We start from the raw sequence: 15631 nt of genomic DNA on the forward strand, positions 1-15631 counted from the left end.
GATTAAAATGCTCACAATAATTTTATGTAACATGTAAATAAAAAAGAATAAAAAAAAGCTTGAAAACGACGATGATGATCATCATATGATAAAAAGATACTTTTGAAATATGGGTTGACATAGCCCATGTTTAAGATAAGTACGATGAATTTCATCACTTTAATTGATAAGAGATTCCATATCATTGGTCCTAAAAATAGGTTTGAGTCATGACGTTTTGATTTTGAAACATTAAGATTTGGTGATTCCATTGTAGGAGAAATATTTAGATGATTTGTATTTTTTTCTTTTAAAAAATTTGTCAATTGTTTTTAATTTACTCATACTTTAATCAAACTTAAAAAAATTAATATAATCAATCTCTAATATTCTTATTTTATTTCTATTAAAACTTAAAATACTAAATATAAAACTATAATGTATAAAATATAAATAGTTAAATAAGATATATAGAATTTCATACCATGATTAAATATATAAATAGTTAAATAATATAAAGAGAAATAAGAAAATAAAAAAAACTTTACTTCCTCTTAATTTCATACAATAGTAGTAAGTGGTTTTGTCATTTTTTGTCTAAGCTCACAAGTTCATAATTTTTTTTTGAATAATGAAGTGCATTTCAGTGGTAAATTACAATAAAGTCAAAAGTGTGCTCTATTGATAAGTTACAATAAGAGAATAAAGTCAAAAGTATGTTTCAGCAATAAGTTATAGAAAAAAGAGTAAAATAAAAATAAAAAAACAAAAGAAAGAGAAAAAAAAGGGAGAGAAAAAGGTAAAAATAAAAAGACAAAAGAAAAAAGAAAAAAAGATGTGGAGAAACTTAAAAATTAAAATAAAGTTGAGTAAGACTCATGAGATATTTTATTATTTTTTATTTATATTAATTATTAAATAAAAAATTATTTAAAAGGGTTATTAAAAAATATATATAATAAATAAATAATTTCAAAATTTTTGAGAGTTACAACCTCATAGATATACAACTTTCCAAGGTCATTAAAAAAGTATATAACAAATAAAAATTTTCAAATATTTTGGAGACATGGCTTCAAAATTTTATGACTCTGTTAAAGTCAATTTTAAATGAATATAAAATAATAAATAACATCTTAATTAATAACAGTTAATTAATTATTAAAAATAATAATTTATTTAATTTAAAATAAAATATATAAATTTAGTTAAATATAATAAAAATAATAATTTATTTGAAATTTTTAAATAATAATTTTTTCAAATACTATGTCTTCTATTTATACTTGAATTTAATGGCCGGCGCAATGAAAATCAGGCATGGTAGCGATACTGAGACTGTCATACGATGAAAACCTGGGCTAATACTTCCGGGTCTTCCATCATTTTAGGTGAAGGATTGATGTTGGGCCTCTGCAATCATTTATTCTAAAAGCAGCTCAAAATTGTTCAACTACTCATTTCTTTATAAAATCTTATGCTTTGTAAAGAAAACATAAATCTTATGCTATGAAACGCCTTTACGTACAAGCTAAAATCACCTAAATTTTTTATTATATAATTCAAAATAATATATATTTCATAAATAGAAAAACCCTACTAAGGAATCGAAAAGCGAAACTGAAGCCCATCAAAAGTAGTCGAGCCGAAGCAGCCGACTAACCGAGGCAATGGGCAATGGGCAAATGGCGTTGCCCCGTGCCGTGAGGCGTGAGTCAGCGTAGAAAGGTTTGAAAAAGAGAAAATTTGACCAATTCAGCAAATTCTCTTTGTTTTCACAAAGTCCAACCTGGTAGCCTTATGGCAGACGAGTCCTTTTGTCTCAGTAGCGTTGCCTGACTGGAGAAACAAAACAATTTATACTCTTTTTTTTTCTAAAGTATCAATTATTAAAAAAATTACAAAATACATAATTATTCGGCGGGCGATGGCGATTGGTTGGACTTTCACTTCTTTCTTTGGAATTCTGCTCTTTCACAACTCCCTATTCTTCTTTCTTCGTCATCGTCTGCTTCTTCTTTGGGTTTATACTGGTAAGATGACCTTTTTTTTTTTAATTTTGAATTTTTATGTGTTTATTTTTATTTTTATATTTATGGGAGTGGAATAATCAGGAGAAGCAGAGCAATGGGAGGGATTTGTTCGAGGAGCGGCGGGAATGGCAATGGAGCTGGAAATGCAAATGGTGGTGGTGGTGATCTCAATCATTACCAAAGCAAGGCTATTGTGGAAAATAGCTTGATGACTCCGCCACAAGTGAGGGAAGTCATGGGCAAGAGGACTGAGGAAGCCGATGATTTCTACGATGGAATTCCGCGTTTTACGAGGGGTATGTCCCAGAAATCTAGATCAGTTAGGTCCACGCAGGCTGCTGTTGCCAAGGTAACTGTCAAAGTCTGGTCTTTAAGAGTTTTACCATTTGCTTTCATTCAAAATATTATTAAACTGGGTCAAGCTTAGGCTGACAGCTTAAATGTTGTTAAATTTTCTCTTTGGGTAAGACTTACAAGTAGAGTTAGTTCCTTAGGTGAAGTTTCCAACAGAAAATGGGTTAATGAAAACTAAATTTGAAATTCAAAGCTGATAGTCAGTAGGATGCAATGAGTAGATAAATAATACTTAAAAGTTTAATTGAAAATAGTATTTGCACACAAAATTCAATCATTAGTTGATGAATGAATGAAAAGTTATCATAATTTTTCGTTAAATGACCATCTAAATAACATATTAAGGTTTTTTGTATATTTAGTCTATTTAACAAGCTCTTTTTAATCCAACAGCTTTGATTTTCAATTTTAGTTTTCATTTAATTGTTTCTGATTGGTTGGAAACTCTGCAAACTTCATTTAAGGAACTCTACTCTTTTGAACTCTCACAGATTCATCTTTATTTTTGCTATTATAAGAGTTTGATCGTTTTTTCATTGAGAACCTTATTAATGAAAGAGCTGTTAATATTACAGGTTTCAGAAGTGAGTTCGCGTTTAGGCAAAGCTGGTTCAGTTGGATTAGGAAAAGCAGTGGAGGTGTTGGATACTCTAGGGAGTAGCATGACAAGTTTAAATCCTAGCAATGGATTTGCTTCTGGAGTGGCAACTAAAGGCCATGAACTTTCAATTTTATCCTTCGAGGTTGCAAACACCATCGTAAAGGGTTCCAATCTTATGCAATCCCTTTCTAGAAGGAGCATAAAACATTTAAAAGAAGTGGTACTTGCTGCAGATGGTGTGCAAAACCTAATATCTAAAGATATGGATGAACTCTTAAATATTGTTGCAGTTGACAAAAGGTAAATTTGGTATCAACTACCCACAATAATGGCTTCAACTAATGAGCTTCCTAGTTGTGGCTATCCTTTTAGTATCTTATTTGTTTGAGAATGGTCTTCTTGTTCTTGAGAATCTACTAACTCATGCTCAAATTTTTTAAGAATCTGTTTACCTCAATATTCGCAGGGAAGAGTTGAAAATTTTTTCAGGAGAAGTGGTTCGTTTTGGAAATGGTTCAAAGGATCCTCAATGGCACAACTTGGAACGTTATTTTGAAAAGTAATGCACACTACACTATAGTTTAGTGAATATTGTTTTCAATGTGTTAAATGTGCTTCATTTGAGTGACATGTTAATTTCATTTTCCAGAATCAGTAGAGAACTTACTCCTCAGAAGCAATTGAAGGAAGAAGCAGAATTAGTGATAGAGCAGTTGATGATTTCAGTCCACTATACAGCTGTGAGTTTTATTATTTGCGTCGGTTAATACTAATATATCATGTACATAAATTTATATTTCTTTTGAGTTCTCTTGTTTTTCTTTAAGGTTTAGAGACTTCGAACTATCATATTCTTGAAGGACTTGAGCATCAAGATAGAGAACTTCTAAAGTTGACTCTCAAATTCAAACAAGTTGAAAATTATAACTAAAACGCAAAATGACTAGAACACTAACAAACATTCAATAAATTCTGTCTCGAAATTTACAGAAAATTTGCAAATTACTAAAATACTTAGACTCTTAACTGCAGAAAAACTCAAACAAATATAATCCCCCATTTCCTAGAGCACAAGCAGTTGGAAAACTTAGACTTTATGAGACCATTCTAATCTATAATATCTAAAAGGCCTAACATCAAATAATGACCATAATTTGAGGTTCCCCCTTTGTGTTCAATCTTTCCTATCCTGAGTAACCCTGTTATCTGCATTACATGTTTTATCTATAAAACCTGGTGTACTGCTAGCAAACATATCATAGGTTCTTTTTGTTCATTGTTCTTGGTGTAATGCATAATCATTTGAGAGTTTACTATTTTATTGTGGATTAGCAGCTATAAAGAGAAGCAACAAAATCTCTTTTTGTATTGCAGGAACTATACCAAGAATTGCTGGTTTTGGACAAGTTTGAGCAGGATTACTTACGTAAGCGTCAAGAGGAAGATAATTCAGCTGCCACTCAGAAAGGTGACTTCTATGTCTCCTTTAATATGCATGTTTACTTATAATTTCTATATGTCGCTCTTGATTTGGAATGTTGCTATCCATGTTGCTTAGTAGATTTGTTATGTAAGTAATATTTAACCTATATTTATTGGCCAGAAGAGAAAAACCAAAATAACTGAGACATTTAGAACAAGTTGAGTGATAATGAAGTACAATGGTTAAAATAACTTGGTAACTAGAATGTTGGAATAGTATTGTGAGAAAAGGTAAATGACCAAATTAATGCTTAAATAAATATATCAAACAATTCCTTGATCCCTAAATATTTTCAATCTTTCAGAATCTGTTTGTATAGATTTATATTCTTAAGCATGTTGTCATATTCCTTTTGCAAAGACTTGATTTACAAGCCATAGACTCAACTGTCTTTTTGAAACCTACATACTTCCAAGTTTATGTTCTCAAGTCTCTTAGAGTCATCATACAAGCCATTATAAGCATTGTTCAAATTATCAAAGGGAACATGAGTGAGGCAGATTTTACCTTTGATTCATTTTCGTAAGTCATCAAGTAAAGATTGGTTTGTTGCTCTTTGTCTGAGTCATTCACATGGAGTATGGGATCATTATTAGACAATGTAGCTATCATTGCTTTTTTCTTCTTACACTACTTTTTAGTGGACTTTCATTAAGGCATTCTTGACCGAAACAAAAGAGGAGTTAAGTAAGGGCAATCCTTTTTGCATCATGCCAAGTTAATTGGTCTGACCAATGGCTTCTAGCTGAGTTGGTTAGGTCCTCCCTGTTTGAGGAGTGCAGGTGACGGGTTTGGATCCCTCATCCTGCAAGTTGGGGGCAGTTCCCTATTGCCTAGTAAAAAAATAGTCATTTGATATTTCTTGGTTGACTCCCACTTGGATTGATGTCTCCAAGATTAATTTTGGTCATTCTTGAAGTTTTTCTTTCCATTTCTCTGCATTTATGAATTGAGAGGCCTTCTATATCTCCTAGCTGTGCTGCTATTTGATCATCCTTACTATAATCAATTAGATCATCAAATGATCAAAGTCCTCGTCGAGTGTTTGCCTTGAAAGAAATGTGTCTCTTTCTTTTAGTCTCTTCCTCCAAACTTTTTGGATTGATTCAATAAGCTAGAAGGCATACAATTAATTCTTCGTAAGAGTTTATGGTTCTGTTACTTTCTCAATATCTGTAACGTTGAAGTACATGTCTTAGAAAATACATAAAGGAGTTTCTTCACAAGCTCTACTTTGATGTCATTTAATTCTATGGACTTGGCACTAACAGATTCTTCAAGCTTCCTTCTAAGCATTTAGAAGTTGTGATTGAGCATATTCATGATAGATTCCTTTATTTTACTGCTTACTTCATGAGTTACCATTAACTTGTTCTTAATCTCTTTGAATGATGTACAAGTTTATATCTAGTTGGATTTTGTGGCATTGAGAGCAGGATGGAGGGCATTAATTGTCTTGAAGTTGGAATCCTTATCCTTCTCATTTTAGCATTAGACTGCTTGGTCCCAACTTTTGTTACTTTCAAATTCTACAAACCTTCATGGGGACAAATGTACCTTCATCAGTAACCTTTGGAGGTGATTTTTATCGAAGTTCAATATTAAACCCTTTAAACTATAAATAAATGGCTTTCCTATCGATTGACATGTTGAGTTTTTGATTGAATAGATAATTTTAACAGTATGTTGGGTGTTGATATTCATTAAAGATAGTATATAGTTCGTCGAGGAAAAAAACGAGTATATATTTTAGGTTGGGCAAAGCTTCTGATGGTAGCTAATGCATATATGGGCATTAGTGGAAACCTAACCTTTAGGGCTGATCAAGAAGTTCGGTATTCTGTATTTAGTCTGAAAGACTCATAAGCAAGAAGACCTTGAAAAGCATGTTATTCATAGAATTTTAGCAAATTGGATAAAATAAGAAGTTTTACAGGGATAATAAGTGATTGTAAGAGCTTACATGTTGGAGAATTTTGTGAAATGACCTTGAATAGGCTATATGCTTTATGTTTTTGTCAATTAGAAGACAACTAAATCCATAAGATGAATGCTGCTGAAATAAATATGTTGAAATGAGTGTGCAGTCATAGAAGAAAGGACAACAAAAAATAAAGTCATTTGTAAAATGAGAACAAGCTAAGAGAAGGATGTTTGAGATCAGATTTGTGAAAAATAAAGGAGTTTCCTTATTGACATGCCACAATCTTGGACAGGATTGAAAAAGACTACATGTCACTGGAAGTAGTAGATGGGTCGATCTTAGTTTCCTTTGTCTAGCTTCCTTTCTTGTTGGGACTTCTCTGATGTGAGAAGTGGCATAAAGGAAGAGGAGAAGTCGAGGGAGAGATGAAGGAAATGGTTACACCTCCATTACCTGTTTCTAGGAATATATAGATCTTTGTATTTGGAATTTGTTCTTGCAACAATTAATCCACATGTTTCATTTCTCAAAGAAATATTCACATGAGTTGCAGATTTAAGGCCTGTGCCATTGAGGGAGAATAGCACATATATATTTTTAAGTTTTATCTTTTTAGAAAGAATACATGAATTACTTTTAGTATAGGGTATTTTGAATTTTTTTCTTAATTAAAATGTCAACACTCATATGGCTCTCTAACCTTTTTGTGTGCATATATCTCTTTATATTTCTTTATCTTCCCACTTCCCCCGACCCTGTAGAAGAAAATGAAAGCTGTGTAGAATTTGAGAGAAGCTTGAACAGGAGTGGACCTATTTCTCTGCTAACTATTAAAGATTAAACTTGTTCATTTTTCTTCAATATGCAGGTGACAGCCTTGCTAACTTGAGGGCAGAACTAAAAAGCCAAAGAAAGCAAGTAAGAAATCTTAAGAAGAAGTCACTTTGGTCCAGAAGTTTGGAAGAGGTAGTTGCAGAGTACTCTTTATATAGCCTTTATATGTTTTCTTATAGTTGATATTTTTGCCATCTCTCTCTCTCTCTCTCTCTCTCTACTAATATTTTTTAGAAAGGTAGAAAAGAGTCAAGACTATTTACTAATTGGTTAGTCTCATGAAATGCTTGATGGAGAGCAAAACTTGACAATGCTACTTGTTCAACCTGTAATTTTCTGTTGCAGGTCATGGAGAAACTTGTAGATATTGTCCATTATTTAATCTTGGAGATCCACTATGCTTTCGGAAGTACTGGTATGAACTTATCCAATGTGCTTTAGCTTATTTTGATTATGTAATATTCCTATTTGTTAATTATCAAATATTGTAGTCATGGCAGAGGCTCGTTTGTGACCGTTTATTTATTATACTATTTACTATTGATCCCTTTTTATCTTTTTTCATCATAATCAATGTTTTTTTTTAGTTTATTTTCATATTCTTCTATTTATGTACAAGTATGGCACATACTTATTTTTATATTTTGAAGTATTATCTGACTCAATTGGGTATTGGGAAAGATTATGACAACAAACCAATTACTCAAAATTGTGCACTGATGGTGAAACCTCAAAGTAGTGAGTTCTAAAGATTAGTCTTAAATCTCTGATGTTGTGAATAGATTTTACTTTTGGTGGATATATTTTTACTGATCTCACTTGAACTCAATGCATTTTCCTTATGAGATTTCTCTATAGAATTCTGAAGTTCACGTCCCCATTTTTATTGTTTTGGATTCTTGATCTCAATTCATGTCTTTTTTATGTTTTGTGGTGCCCATCTTATTGGTTCATTGATTCATCCTCACATTTTCTTTGTGTGACTTTCCTCTAGAATCTGAAGTTCGTTTTCTATGTATTTGTAATTGTCTGTCTGTACTTCATGATTTAATTCCTTCCTACTATGTCTCCCAGTAGTGGTTTTCCTACTTCATTGTGCATTCATGTCTTGATGGGTTTCACATGCAAAAGTTGGTATTGCCTTGTATTAGGAGCTACCAAACTATCGAGGAGTGGGAAAGATAGATTGATGTATTAAGATCATATATCACAAGTTTGTTACCATGCTGCCTTCTCTCTCCTTCCCTCCTGTCCTTAACAAATATGTCTCCTCTAGAAAGACATGACAATAAGTATCGACAGTTTCTTCACTCACGTTTCTACACTTTATAGACATAAAATCATGTGCAGAATTCTCCAGTTTTCTAGGTATTACTTGTCTTATAAACTTTTTTTTTTTTTGGAGTCCATATGGAAGCCTTGGTTTTAAGCTACACAATGGGAGGTAATTCTCTCTCATCTTATAATCCATACCCTCCTACCCATGATTCAACCTTGAGATCTTCCAACTGAAAATCCTATGTTCTAAATGTATTGGTGTCCCGTTTGGACACTTTTCTTTTGCACTCATTCCTTTTATCTGCACCCTCAAGTGTTTGTTCAGAACTTGTTTTCATATAGAGAAGTTTCAATAATCTACTGTTTTTAATTTATTTGACATTCTATAGAGTATCAAGTATCAGCCAAAGGATCTGTGAGCAATCATCAAAGACTGGGACCTGCTGGCCTTGCTTTGCATTACGCAAATATAGTTATGCAAATTGATACTCTTGTGAGTTTGTATTCTCTTATTTTCTTTTGCATGTTATCCTGTGTGGCATTGATTCTGTCATCCTGCTTAAGCATTTTGCGTGTTTCTTTTATTTTTATTGATATTGCTGAAAACTACTTAATATGACAATTTTGAAGCATGCTGATAGCATCCTTAATTTGAACTGCTCCCAATGTTATGAATGTACACGACATTTTAAAACTTAGTCTTCTTGGTTTTGCTTCTCGTTTTTAATTTTACATTTTCAAACTTCCTTCTGTTTTTATTATGTCCATCAGGTAGCCCGTTCTAGTTCTGTTCCTGCAAATACAAGGGATGCATTGTACCAGAATTTGCCACCCACAGTAAAATCGGCTCTACGCTCAAAATTACAATCTTTTCATATTAGAGCAGAGGTTGTCCATGGTTTGTCAATATATTTTCTTTTTTAAAGTGAATATGCCGTCTTGTTTCCAAAAATAAAGTAAAAGTCCAAAACTCAAAAGGAGGGAAATTTGTTTTTTGCTGTTTCTTGCACAACCAAGCAGAGCTTTTATTAGAACTGCCCAGTAATCCTCTTCTGTCTGTTAATTATTGTTCTGATACGTTTATATGTAATTCTGCAGCTTACTGTTAACGAAATCAAAGATGAGATGGAGAAGACATTGCAGTGGCTTGTTCCGGTAGCCACTAACACAGCCAAGTAAGATGGCCATACTTTTTTCTTCTCTTTGGATTCAAAGATGGCCAGCTTTATCACAAATAACAAGCTTTTATCTTTTCCTTTTTTTTAACTAGTTTTCAATTTTTTGATGATTTCATTTCTTGTACCCTTCTAATAATCATCTTTGTTGCTTTGGTTGCATTAACACAGAGCCCATCATGGTTTTGGTTGGGTTGGGGAGTGGGCAAACACAGGGTGAGTAACAATAGTTTTTTCCCTCATTCTCTTTTTGTTTAGGGTGTTGAAATTAGCAAAATATGCCACAGTGAAACAACACATTGGACATCTTTTTAACACAGTTCGAAGCTCAACAGGAAGTCTACCACTGGGCCAGCTGATGTGATTCGGATTGAGACACTCCATCATGCTCATAAAGAGAAAACAGAGACCTTTATTCTTGAACAACTATTGTGGCTCCACCATTTGGTCAACAAATCAAAGTCAGGTGCCCCTGTTGGCTTGAAAACATCTATCAAAACCCTACCTACACCTTCACAGAAGATGAATAAGCAGCCCAAACATGGGTCTACCAATTCTCTAACATCAGAAGAACAGAAGTTGTTGCAGGATTTAACTAAGAAAATACGAATCCGGGGGATTAGCAGAAGTTCGGATTTTGACTATGAGAGGAAGAGGTTGAGAAAGCATGATCGGCTGAGCAAGAGTACCAGCCACTCTCCTCCAAGAGAAAGCAAGGAAAAGGCCTCTACTAAAAGGCTTCCCTCCGGGGTTTCCATCGTTGGTTTTGGCATGTACAAAGAGAAAGCATTGGATGTTATTGACAGAGTTGACATTCTCAGATAATTCGTAGAACGGAGCAGCGTGGAAGAGCAACACAACACCTATATACGGATTAATGAGGTCTTGGCATATACATAATTTTCTCCTGCAGTTACTAGCGTAAGAGAGGTGTCTAAATCCTGTTGCACCCAAAAGTACATTGTGAAATTTCAGCTGAATCCATCAAGCTCTACATTTCCTTTGGCTAATTCGGGTGCTGGGCTCTATGGTACTCAGCTGCTGCCGTCAAAAGAGTATTTCTAGGATGCAAGTTTATCTAAGACCGAGAGATTGTTGAAGCTGTGATAGGGCATGCGTTGTGTTTTTGGCTGTTGGCTTAGTTCCTGTAATTGTTGTGTACAGACTACAGAGTGTTAGATCAGGTTAGTTTTTGGAAGAGATTACATGACCTCTTTGTTTTGTTTATTTTCATGGGATGGGTCCGACTGCCATGGCTAGGAAAATGATCAGCTATTGCTCAAACAACGTTGGCATTATCTGTAAAATTATATGCACTGCATGTGACTATGTGTTTTTAAGATTAAAATTCTATGGCTGAGCCAAAAAATAAAAAAGATTACAATTTTAAAGTATAAATAAGTGAATCTTTTTTTCTTAGCTCAAGCTATTGGGGTAGGGTATCTTGTAGAAAGTACTAAAACCAACTCAATGATACCTCATTTTACTAGGATAAAATTGTACATAAAAGGATTGACTTAGGTTGAATAAGTATTTCTCTCATTTTTTGCAAAGATTGAATTTGGAAGGATGAAAAAGAAACACAATTTCATACATTTTTCTTTCTCTTCTCTTATCAAACAGGAAAAATGAAAATGAATTGAAAGAACTGTTTTCCTTCCACCCCTTCCTTTCTTCATCTTTGCCTCCTAACAAAGACACTATTTCCCTCTTACCAAACACAAACTAAAAAGCTTATCACTCATGATGATGTGAGAAGGCCAACAGCAATTTGTTCTTAATGGTTGGACATGAAGGCTACAGTTCCAAGTCCAACCAAACTTGAGGACAATGAGTGCAATAAACTCATTGCAGAAATGTTTCTAGATAGGAGAGAGATGATTGCTAGTAGATTCTCTATAAGAATATTGATTTCATACTCATAATAATAAATGGAAGTTCAAATCTGCAAGCTGACAAACAAAGCTTTGCAAGCCAAATGGTTATTTGTCTCTTCTTCAAACACTTGAAATTTAAGGTTCAAATCTACTTAGACTTACTTGTATGTAATAATAATAATAAAAAAAAAATCTGCAGCTAACAATATGGACATGTTTTTCTTGGCCTTGAAGACAAACCACTATTTAAGATTGCAAGTTGGACTGGGGATCAAACACTCGTCCAACTAAGGTTTTGCTGCTACCAAATCTTACAATTAAACTAATTACTATAAAGCAAGTTTAGACTGGGAATCAAACACTGGTACAACTAGTGGTTGCCTGGTACCAAATATTACAGCTCTAAATCCAACAACTACAAATATTTCAAAATATGTTGCGTAGATAGTAGTGTTTATGAACAAACAAAACCTAGTTCACACGACTTCAAATGCAACAAATTTGGTGCTTATTTTTAATTATGCAATGGTTATTTCCATCTATCATCATTCTAAAAACAAAGATGATAAATAGTTGTCTCCCACATGAAACCGAGCAGTGGGCTACAGCAAACAAGATACCAAAGCGTTCATGAATATTTTCATAAATACCGAGGAACTTTCCCCCGGAGCTTTAATGAAGATCTGTCATCTTATTGAGGAATCAGTGCTTTCATGACTAGACAGATGCAGGTCAGCAAGGTCTGCACTAATAGAGAACTTGAGCCATCTTCTTTTCTCAACATACTTGAGAGCAGGCTGCATTACAAGGCCAATCACAACAGCAACAAGGCTAACCACTGCCACTTTGAGAGAAGAAAGAGCCAAAACAAGACAAATCAATATGGTTGGAGGAATGCACATAAGAACAGACCCAACTGTTCCTACAGGTATTTTGTAAGGTCGGGATGCTGCTGGATATTTCATCCTTAGCCTTACAAATGCTATGAACTCCAAAATCATCCCAAAACAGTACAAGAAGTTCTCTGCAGCTACAATCTCTTGAAAGCTCATCCATGATAACAATATAACACCAGAAGCTGAGAATAAAATCCCAATTAGAGGAGTTCCATATCGAGACCTCTTGCCAAAGAACTCTGGTAGCATCCCACGTTCAGCCATTCCCAACAGTTGGAAAGAGTCACTACTCATCTCAGCCACAAACATCCCCATATTTGACATTGCAGCAGCTGCTTGGATCCACCATCTCAACCAAACTCCACCTAGCATTTTAGCGATGTCTGAGAAATAACCATCAGTCCACAGCTCACGATCAAGGGGAAGAGCCCCAGTACCAACCAAAAGAGGAAAGAAATACCCAAGAACCACCAAGATCAAAGCGTAAAACAAGGCTTTTGGGAGAGTTTTCTTTGGGTTCTCTACCTCTCCAGCGAGTGTACTGATTGAGTCCCAATAGTTTAGATTCCAAAAGAGTGTATTCAAATATAAATTCCAATCCACATCATGCAGATTTGCGACAAACCATCTTGAAGGCTTCAATTTCGGAATTGCCACAAGCCCCATGACCACAAAAGGAAGCATTGAGAAAACCCCAAGAAGAACAGCAACCCATCCCACAATGGTTAAACCCCTATAGTTCATGTAAGTAAGCACTAGAGTCAGAGCTAACACAGCTATAATTCTTGGTAAGCCACCTCCTAAAGCAGGGATCCCTGACTTTAAATAGTCAAGAAACAAAACAGGATACAAAGCATTATCAATGACCCCACTCAGCCATTTCATCCAGCCTTGCTGAAATCCCCAATAGGGACCTAATGCAGAAGCAACCCAAACAACATAACCACCATTTTCAGGGAACATGGTACCCATCTCAGCAGTAATTAATGCTTCAGGAACACTCCAAATGAATGGAAACACCAAAAACCCAAGAAGGGCTAGCAACGGCCCAGCTGCTTGGACACTGTCCTCAACCCCAAATGGACCTCCAGAAACCTCATAGAAGATGAGGAAAATAAGTGGTAAAACTGATACTTTCTTAAAGTTATCTATCCTGGGAGTAGGCACTTCGCCAATATTAACGTATTCAGTGCCTTCAAACTGCCCCATCGCACCAGAAACTAGCCTATCCGTTGTGTGCCTTAATTTCTGTATCCATAATCAAGTTCTCAGCAAAATAGCAACTTGGTTTATTTTTGTCCTTACTTCAAAAGCAGATGAGCAAAATTTAAAACAAATATGCTTCATGACATCCATCAAGACAGGTGAAAAGTACATAAACATGGTTTTCAAGCAAGCAGACAAAATGAACCTTAAATAGAGCATATTCTCAAAGTAGATAAACTGGTCATAAAATTAAATTGCACATGATAACCAAAGTGCACTTGAATATAGCAATATGAAACTGAAGAACTTCAAAAATAGAACTTTTGATGAACTATGAGATCCAAATGAAATTTAAAAGAATATATATCTATGTATCAATGTAGACCACACCGTTAGATACTGATAACCCTTGAACCTCATAGATTGCAACCCAAACATGGAGTTGCCTTTTTCAACAACAGTACATATAACTTACTTTTCAACTTCCAAGTGATTATAAGAAATCATAGACTGAGAGAAAACTATGCAGATTTATAAAGAAAAGATTAGATTTCTAAACCCTAATAAAGAGAAAGAGAGGTCAGCCACTCAATTAAACTACTGATGTTTCTCTTCTCTTGGCCGTGTGCACTTAAAGACCTTAGCTTTTACTCTTTCACCGTCACTTTGGTGAAAAGTTAAAACTGCTGGAGGAACATATTTGAAGATTAACAATTAAATTTTTATTTTCTTAGATAAAGCATGATTTTACTTGTTATACAAAACAATTATGTTGGTATTGCTGTTATGTTTAGCCATTTGCTCATTTTTAACCAATTATCATAACTTTGCTTTCTACTGCTTATTAACACTTTATAGCAAGTTTTGAGAAATCAAAAAGCACATAACATAATAGCAAGTAGTAAAAACAGAAAGCACCATAGCCTGAAAACTGATAACCACTGAAAACCAGCCCAGTGCCCAAGCAGGCAGATTACCTCATCCTCTTCACCACTCTGCGGTTGCTTATCAACAATAGTCTGTGAAACTGAAGCAGGCAGATTCTGGGGAGTTAAGCAACCACCTGCTGGTTGACCCGCAGCTTGAGGGTCACCGGAAACTTCCGAAATTGCTTCCATACCAAGATCAGAACGAAGTCAGATTCAAGATAACAAGTAAAGGAAAAAAATGGGTGTGGAATTTGATGGACTAGAGACACCAATTAACAAAAGCACTTTAATTAAGATATTAGTTTCAACTTATTTTACATTAATTATTTATTTGTATCCTTAGTTTCCCAAACGGTTTGTTTATCCAAAATTTTGGTTATTTTCTGCAAATGGCAAAAGCAAATGCCAATAAATGAAGCCGACAATACTGGGTTTGGATGATATATGAGAAACAAGACAATATCTCTCACATGGACAATGTGTGGGCATAAAATTGACAAATTAAATATACATATATATATAAACAAACTGGTAGAAATTGAAAGACCGGAACAAGGAACTATTATACCTGAGCTAGAAGTGCGTTTTCCGCGTTGTGAGGAAAATTATATAGTTCATGAACATGGGTCCAATAAATGTAGAGAGAGTGGGGCGAAGCTGCTCCGTACAGGAAGCAGAGAGACAACCTAACGCTGTAAAAGTCAGCTCATCGGCCACATCCCTGTTCCCTGAACGGCGTGTGTGCTTAAAAATATATATATTATTCTCTCCTTTACGCTTTCTACCCTTTTTTTTTTTAATAATTTTTTTAAAATTTCACTTTTGACCCTCTCTTTTGAGGATTATAACTAAAATGTCCTTATTGTCAAATTTTAAACCAAAAAATATTAAAAAAATCAAATCGCATCCTGAGTCAAATTTAGGTATAAATTTTATAGATTCGAGTTGAAATTATTGATTAATTTATTTTAGTAATAATTATAATATTTTTATTAAATTTTAATTTTAAAATATTTTAAATTTTTTTACTACAATTTGATCGTATGCTAATCAAGATATTTG

General features: G+C 34.1%; 2 protein-coding genes across 4 annotated transcripts; one reads left to right on the forward strand and one right to left on the reverse strand.

Moving 5' to 3' along the window:
- Nucleotides 1–1777: 1777 nt before the first annotated feature.
- LOC18611985 (protein PSK SIMULATOR 1) lies at nt 1778–11080 on the forward strand. 2 transcript variants are annotated; one of them, XM_007048527.3, is made up of 13 exons: nt 1778–2012; nt 2094–2361; nt 2942–3267; nt 3434–3526; nt 3617–3707; nt 4342–4435; nt 7243–7340; nt 7554–7623; nt 8876–8979; nt 9258–9374; nt 9585–9661; nt 9833–9877; nt 9982–11080. In XM_007048527.3, exons 2-13 carry the CDS (start codon nt 2107–2109, stop codon nt 10484–10486), a joined length of 1875 nt encoding a protein of 624 aa, XP_007048589.3. In that variant the 5' UTR covers nt 1778–2012; nt 2094–2106; the 3' UTR covers nt 10487–11080. The 2 variants fall into 2 exon arrangements, with proteins under 2 accessions (XP_007048589.3, XP_007048588.3); XM_007048526.3 differs by having other exon boundaries at nt 1780–2012; nt 9997–11080.
- An 806-nt stretch (nt 11081–11886) lies between these two features.
- Nucleotides 11887–15299, reverse strand: LOC18611986 (putative polyamine transporter At1g31830). 2 transcript variants are annotated; one of them, XM_018114040.2, is made up of 3 exons: nt 15138–15299; nt 14618–14751; nt 11887–13682 (listed from the first exon to the last, which is right to left on the reverse strand). In XM_018114040.2, exon 3 carries the CDS (start codon nt 13641–13643, stop codon nt 12225–12227), a length of 1419 nt encoding a protein of 472 aa, XP_017969529.2. In that variant the 5' UTR covers nt 13644–13682; nt 14618–14751; nt 15138–15299; the 3' UTR covers nt 11887–12224. The 2 variants fall into 2 exon arrangements, with proteins under 2 accessions (XP_017969529.2, XP_017969528.2); XM_018114039.2 differs by lacking the exon at nt 15138–15299 and having other exon boundaries at nt 14618–14758.
- Between the last annotated feature and the right edge of the window lie 332 nt (nt 15300–15631).

This window comes from Theobroma cacao, chromosome 1 (assembly GCF_053813885.1).
Source record: "Theobroma cacao isolate CCN51 chromosome 1, ASM5381388v1, whole genome shotgun sequence".
Lineage (NCBI taxonomy): Eukaryota > Viridiplantae > Streptophyta > Magnoliopsida > Malvales > Malvaceae > Theobroma > Theobroma cacao.